The 16,082-nt window shown below is 37.3% G+C and overlaps 1 protein-coding gene across 2 annotated transcripts in view; it reads left to right on the top strand.

Moving 5' to 3' along the window:
* Positions 1-16,082, top strand: part of ELP4 (elongator acetyltransferase complex subunit 4) — a 131,250-nt gene that overhangs the window by 54,589 nt on the left and 60,579 nt on the right. For both annotated transcript variants that reach the window (XM_031607402.2, XM_090140129.1), the window contains exons 8-9: positions 3,323-3,431; positions 6,151-6,257. In XM_031607402.2, the coding sequence (XP_031463262.1) occupies positions 3,323-3,431; positions 6,151-6,257 (216 nt within the window). The remainder of the gene's footprint in view (positions 1-3,322; positions 3,432-6,150; positions 6,258-16,082) is intronic.

The raw sequence follows: 16,082 nt of genomic DNA, 5'->3' as shown, positions 1-16,082 counted from the left end.
TTAACATATTGAAGAGTATACAAATGCTGATATATGAAATCCATGTGACTCGACAGTTTTAACAGGTGCTAGTTGGTTTTCATTATAGATCTGAAACGTTTTTATTTTCCTTTTGAATTTGGAGATTTTTTGTATTTTCTACGTAGGAAAGTTAAACCTGTTCTGGGAAAATTTTCAATTATTTGAACTTGTTTACTGAGAACTTAAATACTCCTTTTACATACATTTTATGAGGTTTTTAATTTCTTTGCAATCCGACAAAATAAAAATGGGAGTACAGATCTCTGTGTTTTAGATAATTTTTGCCAGGAAGTGAGAGGAGAACTAGAAATTAGAGCAAAGCAGAAAAAGCAAAGTTTTTTTTTTTTTTCTAATGTGGAATTCAGATGAACCAAAGTTGATTTGATAAATAATAGTTATGATAAAATTGTCCTTCATTAAGAACTCAATCCAGTAAAAATACATAGTTTTAATTTCAGTGTGTAAGTTTGAGTATTCAATCTCTCTGTCTGTTTGCATTGGTAGAATACCATGCTTTGTCCTCAGATGTGGAAGATGGTACACTGCTTTATTTGCAAATAAGTGTTTCTAAACATGCACAGATAATTACTCAAAGCTCTGTAGATTCTGCAAATAAATTAGTAGGACAAAACAATCTTTTTCCATAATTGCCTTTCCCTAAAAGCTGGTTAAACATGTATGTACAGTTGCCATTTACATATCTAAGTAGCTAAATGGATTTTCTTCCAACAGTGTTTTGAAAGTGCACTTCATTTTGAGCTCAAATATTACGAGTCTGAGCTAAAAAGAAAATTCCTGTCTAAAACAGTGAACACTAAGTAAGATATAGAATGAATGCCCAGCCCAGTCTGCACATCAGGGTTGCTACCATATTGTTAGAATAATTATATTTTGGCTGAACTAACTAATTTAGAAAACCTGCAGTACATCTAGCAAGACTGCAAACTTTCCAGGACTGAGTTGGTTGGTTTTCTTTAATTTATTTATTTCTCAATGTAATTTACAACAATACCTCTTCTAGTTGCCAACAAACTCTTTCCTTGAATCCCCCCATTCCTGGCTTCCCTCCTAACCATGTCCTGGCTCATCTCCAGAGCTGCCAAGTTTATGCCAGAAGCAGGAGGTAGATTTGTATGGGGCTGGAGGAAGATCTGGAGCTCTGTTAAATTTTCAAGCCCAGATGGGGCAACATGATTTGTGTGTTTATGTCAGTATGCCATACATCACAACTATCTGTGTGCTGACGTCAGCTTTGATTGGGCATTAATGTGCTGAACACTGCAAACTAGAAAATACACGATAGATACAGATCTATGACAACAATGCCACATAAGCAAATGTCTATTTGTTGTGGCAATTCATTGTGGAAAATATTTCCCAAGATACACTGCATTAAGCCCAGAGAATATTTTGACACACTTTAAAAATAACAACAAAATCAACATAGGCAAACGGATTACAATTAAAGAAAGCAAACTATTCAGAAGAAGAGCTGAAACCAACATGCTGAAGTATGTATCATTAGGTAAATATTGAATTGCTTTAATATTTCCAGATCTAGGACTAAATAGGAAAGATGCTATTCTTAGGACTTACAGCACTTGTAATGTCGAAGATGCCTTGCTGATAGTTGAGCATCTTTCTACCTACAGTTTTTGTAACCCTTGTTGGTTAAAACCAGCAAGTAAAAAGTCTAATGAACAGCAAACTTTTTTCCAAATGGTCTAATCTTTTTTTTCCTGTACTAAGAATTCAGGTTAGCTTCCAGAAATCACCAGTATTTACCTGTTAGCCTATGTTACAGTGTAATGTTTCTTACTTACACAAATAACACCCAGCAACCTCCTGAAGAATTGGCAAAATAAGGTAATTTCAAGTTTGTGGATTTACAGAGGTCACTGGCTACTTCAGATTTATAGTGTCCTTAAGTGACTGACCCTATAAAATAATGTGACTAAGAGTTTCCATTAGAATACGGTATGCTGTCTCTCCCTTCCTAGAAGAGGAACTAATTTGCAAGTCATCTTTAATATTTCAGTGGTGGATATAATTAGGGCATGCAATAATGAAGTGTAAGGCTTGATCTGGAAGCAGCATTCTTTTACTTCAGTTCACTTGCATCATTTCTCAGAAGGGGAATTCTGTAGTATTATATTATTTTATCTTTACATGTTGTTAGACTTTGCAGGTAAAACTGAAGTCCTCTGATTCCATGGGGATAGACCATTTTGGCCTGAGCACAAGTAGCAGCTTTGTAAAGAGACCAGTCCAGAGGATTTAATGCCATCTGGCCCATAAGGTGGGGAAGGGAGGGGGTATGGAGGTACCAGGGGACTGGCAGCTTTGGGCCTTGTACCCTGAGCAGATTGGTCTGTGCAGGGCAGGCCATGGTTACAGTGTTCACCTCTTTGGCAGGAGTAGGAAATGGTCACCTTCTGCATCTGCCTCATAGGCTTCTCTGTGGCTCTGTTGTTGAAAGCAATTGATGAAGTGCTCACTATTTTAATAAACAAGTATGTCAGCGTAATGCAAGGTTTTAAAGACATATCTAGCATCTTCCCTTTCTCTATGGTAGCAATTACTGTGTAATTTTTTCTTTAAAATTGAAAAAAATGTTTAAATTCACATTTTGTACTAAGTGTCAGTCACATAGTTTGCCAACAGAAGCTCAGAATGTGCAAAAGTATTTAAGATTAATAAAAAATACAGAATTCTAATGTGGAGCTACAGAGCTAGTTCTTTGCAGTTGGCATGGGTGCACTGTGAGGCGATTACACTTGATAACCCTGTTGCTGTGACGGGCACAGCAACTGCAGCCATCAAGAAGAAGATTGTGCCAGCTGTCCTGGCAGTTTTGAGATAACTGTTTCTTTACGTGAAGGACTGTTTTGCTTTTTAGCTCAGATTTGTCCCTTTTTTCCTTTTCTTTATTAAATTGTGACACCACTGAAGCACTCATAAATCTCAAATCTGTTGAGAAGTGGTAATGCACCTTGATGCTTCACTGCCACATAGCTTGTAAATATCTGCAGTGTTAACTAATGCTTATCTTAGAAAGATTAGGAAAATATGAATTTAGTGCTGTTGGCTCTATAATGTTTTCTTCGAGTCAAGTATATTTTTCTTTAGGCACAAATTTCCATCTATTTTAAGCAAATAAAATAGCCTTCCATCTAATTTCTAGGTATTGATGACCTACTTTTTCCTTCCATTTGTCATTGAGAAGACCAAGGCTTACTCCGTGAACATTAATTACTTTTTTCATCACATACGATGTGTATTTTGTTTCCATGTCTTACAGAATAAAGCAATTATGGAACGTGTAACAAACTTGTCAGATATGGTAGTTGGTCTTGAATCATTTATTGGCTCTGAGAGAGAAACCAATCCATTATACAAGGATTACCACGGTAAGTTCCATCCTTAGCAATGCGAAAAGTCTGCCCTGAGTGTTTCTAGGGCACTTAGCGGCTTTACCCTCCAATTGGGTGTCTGCTCTAAAGTAGAATTTGATTTCATTTTAGAATATACCTCTTAAATGTTCCTCCTTGCTAACCAGTCTTGAGTTAGGAAAATTTTCCGTAAAGTGCATTAAGGCTGCAAAGGAAACATGGCAACTCCTTGCATGTTGTCAAGCCGTATTACTGAGGCATGGCTCAATCAGATGTACATCTCAACAGGCAGGCTTTGGGGAATTCACATGCAGAGGAGGCTTGGCAATCATCTGACCAGTGAGCTGAACTTGTCATGAAATCAATACTTCTGATCTGACAAGTTTTAAGTAGAGAACATGGAAAAACATATATTATATTAAAGGGAATAATCTGCTAAACGATGTGATATATAAACTTTTCCTAAAAATAATGTGCTGTTTTGCAGCTTTCAGTTAGAGCAGCTATGCATTTACAGAAACGAATGTGGATGTATGTGGCATGTAAAATGTGAAACTAATCTTAGCAAAAAGACATGTAGCCTTTCAAGTGATTTATCTTCAAAATATGTAATGGCGTTTAATCCTGTAATTTTTTTTTCCCCCCCAAAGATTCTGTAAGCTGTTTCAGCAGAACTATTTCTTCTAAAATAAATTTTAGAAGATTAGATTAGAAGTTATGCATAGCCCAAGCAGTGAATAACAAACAGTTACAGCTAATCCAGAGCAGCGCTCGGAGCGTGCATAAATTACAGCTATTATTATTGTGATACTACGGTAGTTCCATGGAAACCTTCTGCTGAAAGTAAACTGCTTACCAAAGCCTGCTGTAAACATGTGAGAGCGTGGCAGTGCACAGCAGAACGTAGAGAAAAAGCAGCAAGAATGGTGCTGAGATACCACTGTGTGTATGCAGGCTTTGAGTAATAAATGAGGGGAAAATGTTTTGACGAAGAAAATAGTGCATATTTCTTCGTCTGAAAAACGTGGATGAAAAAGAAATTCTAAAGAAAAGCTGGAGTGATTTGCCTAATTATTTTCCCCACTGTATAATCGTGATGTGGCATTTGTTTATGCTAACATAATTCTGTCAGTTTGATAGCACTTTTCTCAGCAGTCAGGAGATCTTTTTAAGACAATGTGCTTTTTAGCAGTTATTTCCTATTTTTCCTGTAAAAGCTTAAAAAAATAATTTTTGCTACTTTTTAATAAAACTATATACCAATGCACGGCTTTTTTGAGTTAGGCAGCCTTAACATTCTAATAATAAGTATTTTTAATGATTTTAACCGTGTGGGTTATTTTTGTCCAAGCTTATGTTTTAAGATGATTTATTTACTGCAGATGATGGGAGTTTTTGTCATTAGTCAGGAAAAGTTTGTTTAAATCCTTGCGTTATTTAATTCTGCATTAGTAATTTTGTTAAGGTGTCTGTAAATTCGGGGGGTTGAGGAGCCAGTAAAATAACCAATGATCTAAATTGGCTGTAATTAAACATTAAAAATAACACATAAAAACACCCCTTCGTTATGCCTGCTGCTCCTGCATATAATGGTTATACTCTGACCTCAAAACTGAAAGAAATATTTTTATATGCTATCAGATTGGAAGCAGGGATAGAAGGCTTAAATATTCAGAAGCCAATTATTAGAAAATATTTTTGTAACAACATTGAGGACTTTGCTTTTAGTACCTTATAAGCATTTGGCTTTTTACAGTATTTCAATTTTAGGAGCTTTCTTTCCCTATTCTCCCTTTAAAAAAGAAATAAGACCCTGAAAAATACTTGCCTTCCTTTAAATAAGGGCTTTAATGTTTGGGGTTTTCTCTCACAGCTGCCGTTTTCAGGCGAGATGCCTTTTGTAAATGTTCAGTATTTCCATTTTGACACTGGCTTTATGAATAGCAAATATAGGCCAGTAATCGAGAAGCCCTGTAGAATTTTCCTGGTTTTCAGATGTAGAAAATCACCCTTAGGTTGTTCAGAAACTATATTAGGCTGCACAAAAACCATCCAGCGTCCTTGTCAGAAAACATCAGCTTGAGCTGCGAGTGACAGAATGCAGAGCTTGCAGTGTACCTAGCGCTGGTGCAAACATCTGAGCGGCCAGCTCAGCCTCTTGTGCATGGAAAATGGATTTCTGTGCGGATGGCGGAGGGGTTAAAATTCATGCATAGGGTGCCCAAAATCGGTGTTTTCCAAAAACTTTTCCTCAGCCTTTTTGAGGGCGCGGGGCGCAGCACCGCTCATTAGACCCTCGGTGGTTATCAGTAACCCATAAGCCTTGTTTTGCTGGCTGCTTACTGGTGCATTTAATAAAATAAAGATCACTCAGTGGTGCCGTGGGCAGCATGCAAGGTGATAGCCATATTTGCTTACTGTAAATACAAGAGAAAATCGCACACAAACCGGCTGTAGTTTTGACAAGTATTAAGATCCCTCTTTACATCTGTACTTCTGTACCAAAGTGCAATTAGTTTTCCTCGCACAAGGATTTCTGTTTATCTTATTCTGCTTGATTACTTGAGTATAATCGCACCGTTTGCTTCATTGCTCCTGGTAGTAAGCTCCAGTTTAAAAAGGGGAGGATGAGTGTGTGTAAATATACAGGATTCTGCTGTAAGACTCTCTAATTTATGCATCTGGATGACAGCGTTTTCTTATTTTTTTCCCCTCCTTTACTTTTTCTTTCCACAAGGTTTGCTTCATGTGCATCAGATTCCTCGGCTTAATAGCTTGATCTGTGATGTGTCAGACACGAAGGACCTTGCTTTTAGATTAAAAAGGAAGCAGTTCACCGTTGAGGTAAGAGAAGCGGTTTTGTTTCACTATTTAGAACCCAAAAGGTGGAGCTAATCCCGTCTCTTATGTTTCGTTTTGTGAAATGCATGAAATATGCATCGGATGTTGTAAATTCTTTTTGTTACGTTTTTGCTTTTCCGAAGGGTTTTATAAAACACTGCCGTATGCCTCCTAATTAAAGACGTCTCGTTTGCCACACTAAATCGCTCTGTTATAAATAGTTTATTTTGGTTTAAAATGTACATAGAAAGTAGGCCACAACCTTCAGTAACAAAGCGTGACATGTTTCTAAGGATGTCAGGAGCATATTTAATTAAATGTTAATGACTTGCTCTTACTTCTGTTAGTGGGTGGGAAAGTAGCTACATGTTATTACCCCGGTAGAGGGATTTTAATGTATAATGCTGCCTAAAATTGTGTGTGGTATGAGGGATAAGTGTCCTTATCAGTATTCAGAAACCATTTTCTTTGCATTACTGAAATCACCTTTCGCTCTTTTATGTCATTTTAAACACAGTATCATTTACACTAATGTCCTTAAGTAAATTTCCTACTAAATTTAAACTTTTTTCCGTGACCTTTATACAGACAGTCCTGATAGAAGGCAGTAATACAAAAGATGTATTTCATTTTTATCTTGCTAAAGAGCAAATGAACACAGCGCTATTAAGCAATTAGAGCTGATGTATTTATTAACCAAGTAATGCTTAGAGATGGGAGATGGCTTTTGGGGTGATGTGATAGTCATCGGTACAGTCTGGGCAAATTTTTTTTTAACAAAGACATAAAACAGCCAAGCATCCCTGACAAACCATTTTGTTTAATCTCTTTTCAAATGAAAAGCTCTTAAGCAGGCCACTTGTCTTAACTGCTTGAAACCATAAAAAGAGAGAATTGCCACCAATAAATTAGCATATTTTTTACTCCATCACCAAATGATGGTCAATGTGGCTTGGCACTGCTTTGGTGTTTGGGACTTCACCCTTAAGTGACCACTTTGGCCCTTATTTGACCCTCTGCCCTTTTTAGCTGGCCACTTGATAAGGTAACTTGAGGGTTCCCTCTCTTCACTGCCCCCTCCCCTTCACAATTGCAAGTAGCCCTAACCTATAAATCATTGAAAGGGCCCTATCAAGTGACAAATTAAGGTGCCCTCCTCCTAATTAATGGTCATCAATGTCTTTAATTATCTAATCCTATTGAGAGTAGTTAATAGTTAATCAGGCAGCCACTTCTTCGAGCAGGTCATCTCTGCATGCGTGCCAGAAGTTTCCCAAGTAGAGGTATCCTCTTCAAAAGCCACTTAGAGGCAAATACATGAAGGAAGGCTATTTTCCCCAAAGACGTTCATTTGTAATGTTTCTCATTTTCCAGAGAATGCAGTTAATGCAACCAGGCGTTGTGAGGTATTAAGCCATTTTAGCAACTGCTTTAGAGCAGTACATTACAAGCAGAAACTTTAATAGTCCGCAACTGGTTTTAAAATACAAATGTTTTACTGCCTTTAGAAGCGCAAAGAAGCACACGGTGTCATCAGGCAGCACAGGAAAATCACAGTTAGTAGAGCTATAAATTAGAAAATTGTGATTCTTTCCACTTTGAATCCTGACTAAGAATATATCTTTTCTGTGTGTGATTCTAATTCATAATGTAATTCGAAAGGGGAAAAGTGTGGAGGGGAACTAAACAGGAGGCTCTGTAAAAGGAATGTAATTAGCCATGGGACAGAGCTGCTGGGAACGGCTGCAGTGGGAGTCTTGGGACAACCTGTTGCCCCAGACGTGTACATGACCCACTTGAGTAATTTCTCTCATCATTGCTCAGCTGCAGCCCTTTTCATTTTTTGTTGGAGAGATGCTTTCCAGAAGTTAAACTGACTCAAACTGGTCCTTTTTGAACTCGTGAGATCCAGCCCGCATTTCATTACTCCAAAAGTTTTTCTTCCTTATACTGGGAGAGGCAGACTGCAGTGAGGCCGAGTGGAGCAATGAGGTCCATAGGAAAATGGGAGCAAGGGAAAATTGAATTAAGAAGGGATGTGAATACAGTCTTCTAAAACTGGGTTCTGCAGTTAGAATGCGATGAGTCAGCAGTCAGTTTTGTTCTGGTGTAAAAGCATGAAGCGGCACAACAGCCTGCATTACACGCACCAGTGTGGTTTATATAAAGTGCATCCAAGTTTATGGCTTCTTTCGTAGCTCAAAAGCAAGTTTGAAATATATTTTGAGTACGTAGCAGTTTTTGGAAAGCAACTGCTTAGCTACATACACAATTTGGGTTATAATATTGGCCTCTACTTCAGATGCCTCTTTCAGATGAAATTGCATAAGAAAATTTTGAAATACGTGGCTTCTGACTAATAGCAAAATTTTTTCCAACAAGTTTTTGTCAATAGAACTTTCTTATTTTAGGGTTGATAATGAGGGCACGGGGCATGGATTTTCTCATGTCTGGATCACCAGTTTGGCCCTCATCGGTAACAAACTTTAAACGTCAGATCTGTTTTATTAGACTTCATTTTTGTGGGAGGGACTCTACCTCATTATAGTCCGCAGAATCATTTAACTGTTTCAATCTTTTTTCTTGCGTCTTCGTCACAATCAGATTGATTGAAGTGTATTGTAAAGGGTGGGGATTTTTTCACCTTATGGATGGCAATGCTTTTTGGTGGGTAGTTATGAGCGCTCATTTTCCATTTTCAAATTATGAGGTAGACCTTTCCCAGGTGCACTTAAATCCTTACGGTAAAAGGTGCAGTAGCTGCACTCAGTTTTCCCAAAACTTCATGTTAGTTAATAGCTATGTATTAGTATATGCAATATTATCAGCGACCAATCTTATGTGCATGCCTCTTTAAAGGACACAATTTTGAAGTTAGCCTGTCTAATCCTATTTCTTCCCACTTTGGAATCTTAATTAGAAGGAGATAAAAACCATCATTTGACTAAATTATTGTCTTGAATCTGTAGCAAAAGGTATAATCCGCAATTGGGCCAATTAGTGTACCCCATAGTTAGCTATGCTGAGGCAGGAAACTTGATTAGATCTGACACCAGCCTAGTTCCCACTGTTGTTTTGCCAGGTATGATGGTCAGACTTCAAAGGGCTTGAGGCATCAGCAGGGCAAGGTTTGGAGGCCAGCTTAGGTCCGGTCGTTAATCTCTCTGCTAAAACCACAGCAGCCCTCGCACAAAACAAGCTTACACGACACAATCATGCGGTATTAAAGTTTGGGTTGAGTCATGCCAATTTGCCTTTGATTTTCTGATGATTGACTAAAAGATGGCTACATGACTAGACACATACTGAAAGTTTACTGATTAGGTAAGTTCCCCAAATATTTGAAATATTTTTTGATTTCTCAGTTAAATGATATGACAAGCCATTCATCTTGATGAAACTTTTTGGCAGAATTGTTCCTTAAGTCCTTTTTGCTTTTTCTTTTTTGTTGCTCAGAGTGTAACTTTTATCAACACTGGATGCATTTTGTAGAAACATTATTCTCACCCTTTCATTGGGTAGAATTTTTTTCATTGTTATGCCCAAGCCTCCTGTATCAAAACCAAGGGAATCTGTCTCTGATTTTTTCACTCCTAGAATGTCTAAGGAAACGTTGTTTGTCTTTGGTGTTTAGGTACAATCGCTCACAGAAAGGGAATTTCCTCTTAATTATTTTCCTCCTAAACGTTGAGTTAAAGTGCTGTTCCACGGCTGTGATTACATAAGTGTTCCTTTCTTTTGCCTTCTGATTCGTTGAAATATTGCAGTAACAGTGACATGTTTCCATTCTGAGAAAAGCCTAAGGCTGCTTTAGTATTATTCCAAATGATTGAAATTGCCATCTTGCTGACTTTCCCTTGGGCAGCTTAAGGCCTGTTTACTTTTGTATTTGTTTCACATGTTCCCTCTGAGTTTGGCTGGCAGGACATCATTACCTGGTTTGACAAGACAGTTGGAGAAGATTCATATTTGATTAACTCCCTTTCTTACTGTCTGGTCAACGTAAACCTCCAGAGTTTTGTGTTTAAAGCTAAAACTGTCCATAAATTCTGATAAATGCTTGCAAAAATAAGCAGATTTTTTGGAAACTCCTGAGTTTTGCTTGAATTTTTCACTCTTCAGGTAGCAGTCAGTTGTTAATAGTAGAGAAAATAAGCTTTTTCTTATAAGCTGTATATAATTTCTCTGACAATTATTACAACTGCTGTGAAATTTTCAGTTTTATTTATTTTGAAGAATTCACAAGAGCCACATTGGAAAAATAAGTTTCAAGAGTATAATGTACGAGCTCAGGAGATTCTTTTCTGAGAGATGTTTCCTAAGAGGAAAGGAAGAAAGTCAGCAGTAAAGGGCTCCTGTGGCAGCCAAGCTGTGGTTTCTCAGTGGTAGGCAGATACAACATGGCACTGTGGAGCACTCTGACTGCAGTGCATTTTGCCTAGAGTCAGTTGTCAGAGCAAAAGAATATGTCTTTGGAAGGAAACATCAGCACAGAAAACAGCCACAGAATCTTTATATAATTAAAAATAATTGCATGATTCCAAAGGCATCGTAATAATGTTCTTCCTTCATCCATCATTAAAAGCGCTGTAAGAAAATCAATGAGCGAGATTTAGTTGTAACTCCAGATAGTCACACACGTGTTGTGTTTCCAGCAGGAAGAAGGCTTAAAACTCTTTTCCTTTAAGGTGGTAGATTTGGCAAGTAGAATCAGGAAAGGTGTTGTATGTATCTTCCATTTTTTATTTCGCACAGACTGTACTGTGGAAGACTTCCTGTTAGAGAATTAGAAGTGCAGTTAGCCATTGCTATACGCTCCTTATCTCCAAAGGAGATTGATAAACCCAAGTCAGAAATGATATCTGCAGTGTTCCAGTGTGGCATTGGTGTAGCACGAGCTTGGTTCTGATTCTGTGATGCGCTGAACAGCAAACTGTGCTGCCTGTAACATTTTACAATTGCTCATTAAACACACCAAGGGCAAGTGTGGACACAGTGGGTTGGGAAGTGGTTTGGGATTGTTAGTGAGCTGCTTGTCCTGGAGGAGCAAATCAGCCCTGTCACCAGTACATACGGGATCAGCATACTGTTAATATACACACACATCCCAGACCAACAAGCAGAAGTAAGTGTCCACTGGAACCCTAGTGGCATCACTTTTTTAGGCTTCTACCAAGAAGATTTTACTTGAAGCAGCCTTCATTAGTGGCTCTCCCTCATCCTGCTCATCTTTCACTAACTCCTGCAGAGTTGTTTAATGTTGAATTTAATAAATGCGTTTGAATTAATGAACTATTTTAGGCAATATTTAAATGAAAAGGATGTAAGCTTGAGAACTTTCAGAGGGCAAAAGATTGGTTTATTAGAAACTTAAGATGATAGTTACGTACAGTTATGTAGTCAGTAAAATATGGAAATTAATTCATGTTTGCTGGGATAAAAGTTCACACGGTGTAACACCGAAGCTAATGTATACAACGTGATGTATGCTGTGATACTGGGATCTCCATGTAAACAACTCTTTGTATTTTAGAGTCACGCACTGATGACATTGCGAGTCTTGACCTCATGTTAGGGCCTTGTAAGCTCAGAGTGGAACCTGCCTGTACCAGGTTTGAGACTGCCAGGCTGCCAGTGCCTGTGGCATGGATGAAACCTTGCAGGTAATTCCTGGTTAAGAGCAAGACAGAATTATTCTGAAGTGTTACAGAAAGTGAATTTCTTTAATTCTCTATGTAATAAAACCCTTCAGGGCCTCTCATCACCATATATTTGAGAACATGGGTACCTCTGGGAATTACACAGAAAACTTCTCTTTTTCCTCAGCTTGCCTAGAACAGCAGTGTCATACCTGGCAAACCTCTAGTGGATGTTCCACTTCAGCTCAGGGACACACATCCAGGAACTCTGCGTGTCAAATTAAGCTTTCTAATAGAGAGGGGTAAAACATTTTAATAACATTCAAATGAAATTTATGCCAGTCAGACCATTTTTGTATTGTATTTTCCTGACCATTTTTCCTATGATATTAATGAAGACATTACCTTAGGCTTATTCAAACAGAAGTCAAAACAGTAATACTTAAAGACCTAAAATTAGTAATACTTAAAAAGTACTTTCCCATAAAACTGATTCTGTCATAATTCCAAGCTCTATTCTGCATTATTTCATCTAGTAGCCAGTTCAGGTTCTCTTTACCTGGTATGGTGTACTTCACTGAATTGTTTTGTCAGATGCTGTCAAGCCAACCTACCATTGTTAAAGAAAATCAAACTAAATCATTTTGGCATGAGCCTTCCAGGAATAAGGCGCAGAATATGAAGGGTTTGATGAAATCAAGGATTTGATTTCAATATTGTAAAAGACTGCCTGTCAAAAATGTATTACATTCTTTCAAACAATTTTGAATAAATAAACGTGTTTAAAATTGTGACAGTACAATTTAGATAAAGTTTTGGGAGATTATTTTTGAATTATAATAACTTGAGGTAAAACAGTACTTGGAGTGTTCCTACTTAAATAGAAGAAAATCTCTAAAATCTAATGGTATGTAGATGTGAAATCAAGTAATATGATCTATAGAATGTATGGAATTTCAGAACACATGGCTTGTGAATATGTGAAGAGGCTTAGTTTGAAATCACCAGCTTTTTATTGTGTAGAACTAAATAAGGTAGATTTCTATATATGTTCTGAAGATGGGTACAGGAAGGTACCATTAACTTTTAGACTGCAGATGAAGATTTGTACTATCGTGACATTTATTTCATAAACTACATTTATTTTATGGGTTGTTTGACATTATACAAGCGTAACATGAGGGTTTCATTCAATTTTTCAGAACTTTAACATTTAAATCATAATATATCTGCAGTTCCTTGCCAGTAGACTAAGCTCATACATGTTTGCATTTAAATAATTATGTTGTTTAGAAATATTTATTCCATAATTGTGTTGTCGCAGTGGAAGAACATGCAACAAAGCCATTAATGCAATTAAAGGTCACTTGTACATATTGTAATGGACTGCTCATTCACAGTATCTGTGATAAGGGTCAGCACTGCAGCATGAAATGGATTGGCCTTGTTCAGTCTGTAAATAAATGGGTCAATTTATCTTGTATTTGCCAGACAACTGAAGTAGTTGACATATTCCCAGTTTTTTAGCACTAGGAGAAAGGTGGCTGAAGAGATGTTTTGTGTTGGTTAGCAAAGATCAAAAATTCTTTTATTTACAAGTGTTCGATTTTTGCACTAAAATAGTGCTTTTTTAAGGCCTATGGATATGTTGGAAAGATATTAACCATGAGTATGTAAGGAGCAAAAAGAGTTAAGCAGCACGTAGTAGTTCTCAGCAGGAACTGAATGCTATTTCCATTAAATGTTCTCTAGAATGCCACCAAATTTGAATAAAAACATGATATTTCATAATTGCACGGTGCTATCACTTTACAAACAATAATGGATTCGATCCTGATGCTACAAAGTAAAATATATCTCTGGATTCTATTTTTATGTTTAAATGCAGGAAAATAAAAATGAAAGTCACATTTTCCTAGTCAAAGACCTGTGTCGTACCTGAACCTCCCTGAAATGTATTGATGCAGTAGTTCAGAACTGTCACTGAAAGAATGGTAATAAGATAACTTCGTGGGTCAGCATCAAAGGGTTGGGCAACCATCTGTGTCTTCTTGTTTTAGGATGGTTTGTTGTACTTTTGATTATTTATCTTCCTATGCAGAGAAGGGACTCTGTAAATTAGGAAACTGTAGAACAGCCTCATCTGAAACCTGGAAAGGGTTAAAATGTCATTTTGTGGGAAAACAGTGCAACGAAGCAAAACATTTGCTGTGACTAGTAACAAGCTTAGTCAAACAAATTCTAAATGGTTTTAATTTCAAGTTTGAAAATTTTAGCTTGAGGGTTACCATTTCCAGTCTTATGAAAACCTTGACACTGATTTTCAGTGTTACCTCCTTCAGAGTAAAAGTTTGGATCTGTCTGGCATGACCAAGTAACAGCTCAACTCCTTTCCACAGTCCTTCCACCTGAAGAAAGTGAACAATAATTATGCTGTGTAAAATAACTAAAACTTTGCATCAGTGTGCATAGATAAATAAGTAAATAACGTAATCTTTGCTGTCAGCCCAAACAAGCCATAAGCTACGTGACTTTCAGAAAGCAGCTAGTGATGCTCTGTGAAAATAATTCATATTAAATGCCTCATTTCAGATATTAAGGGCTTGGGGAAAACCATGTTTTGTAGCTGGTAAAAAGAGTTCATGGGATCTTCTTTTGTCTTGCTTTGAGCCTGTTATAACAAAAATTACTGAAGGATTTTTACTTGGAGATTCATAAAATTTGTATGATCTGTGTGTCACAAAGTTGGTATGAGAAGATAGACTTGTATTTTCTACCTAATGAACTACAGATCTTTGGGCACATGAATTCTCTGCACAAGAGAAATAAATTTCTGTTTGCACCTAAAAAGTGCTTGTTATTCTTAAAATAACCTGATTGCTTCATATTTAAATCGTTAAGGTCTTCAGTAATCCTTGCTAGGCGTCTCTGCATTCATCTGTTCTGAAAAAGACTTGTGCAGGAATGCTTGAGGTAGGCAGCTTGAGCGTGATAGCTGAATCTTGAAGGGCCTGCTAAGATACCTGGAATATATGTGGGCTTTTGAGATAGGGCCTTAATTACATATTTTTTTTTAAAATACATGTGATGTGCTTGAATAATAGCTGATGATGACTTAACTTGCCATTGGCTCAGAGCTGTGATGGCCCAACATGCATAACCACAGCTGCAGCACTCCTATGTTCTTAGTCAAGGCCTACAGTGTTCCAGCAGATATGATTTTTGGATGTGCATTCTTACTTGCTTTTATTTGTGAGCCAACAAACAATTAGATGAACAAGAGGAAAAATTAGGCAGGGTGCACTCAAAATCAGCCCAGGTAAGGGCTCCTCCTGAAACCTGTACCTGTCTTGACACAGTGTGCAAAGTATAAAATAAACACAGCAACGTTTTATTTTCAGCACTTTTATTACATGGTCTTTTGTTATCTGTTGGTTGCATCTCTTCTCTGATTATTTGGTTTTTAGTAATGTGCTCCTTAATCGATAATCACTGTGGTCATAGACTCAGGTCTGCAATCTGAAGCCCCTCGGGTAACAACATATGCCTCTTAACCAGTACTTCTCACCTTTTGGTATAAGACTTTGTAATTCTGTGTGAATTGCAGGTTTCCTGTGCTGCCTCAAATGCCCTTTCAAAAACCTTTTGCTACCAGGGAGTAATGAGAGGAGCTATGTGAGTTATGGCTGCTGTAACATAAGGAAGAACGGTGCTGCTTCTAGGATGAGTGTTATTAAGAGACACAAACAAGTGCTTAATGCGTAATTCTTGCTACTGTTTAAAATAAGGGATTAATAGGAAGAAAATGTAATATTTGTGTTTAGATCTGATCCTCAACAGTGCCATAGCCATGGGCTGTTTGTGTTCAGTCTACATCATCTAGACTAAAAATAGCCTTCCTGTCATCTTATTGGCAGAGGTTTAGCTACTCCTTTAATTCTCTTTAAAAATGGATAGAGAGAAAGACAGCATAAATATTGAATATGTGCAGATATACCAGAAAGTAACTAGCAGGAGATTCCTGATGCTTCGAAAGGCTTTCTGGTTAAATGGAATTCAGGTTTTGCTCAAATGAAGAGGCATTTTGTAAATGAGGATCACTATTAAATGTATTAGGCTAATCTTTATTTTTGTTTTATTGATTATTTTTATTTGCATCTTAGCTTTTGTTCTTTTTAGGTTTCCTTTG

This window comes from Phasianus colchicus, chromosome 5, assembly GCF_987193195.1.
Source record: "Phasianus colchicus chromosome 5, bPhaCol1.hap1.1, whole genome shotgun sequence".
NCBI lineage: Eukaryota > Metazoa > Chordata > Aves > Galliformes > Phasianidae > Phasianus > Phasianus colchicus.
This window is presented reverse-complemented; position numbering and strand designations above follow the sequence as displayed.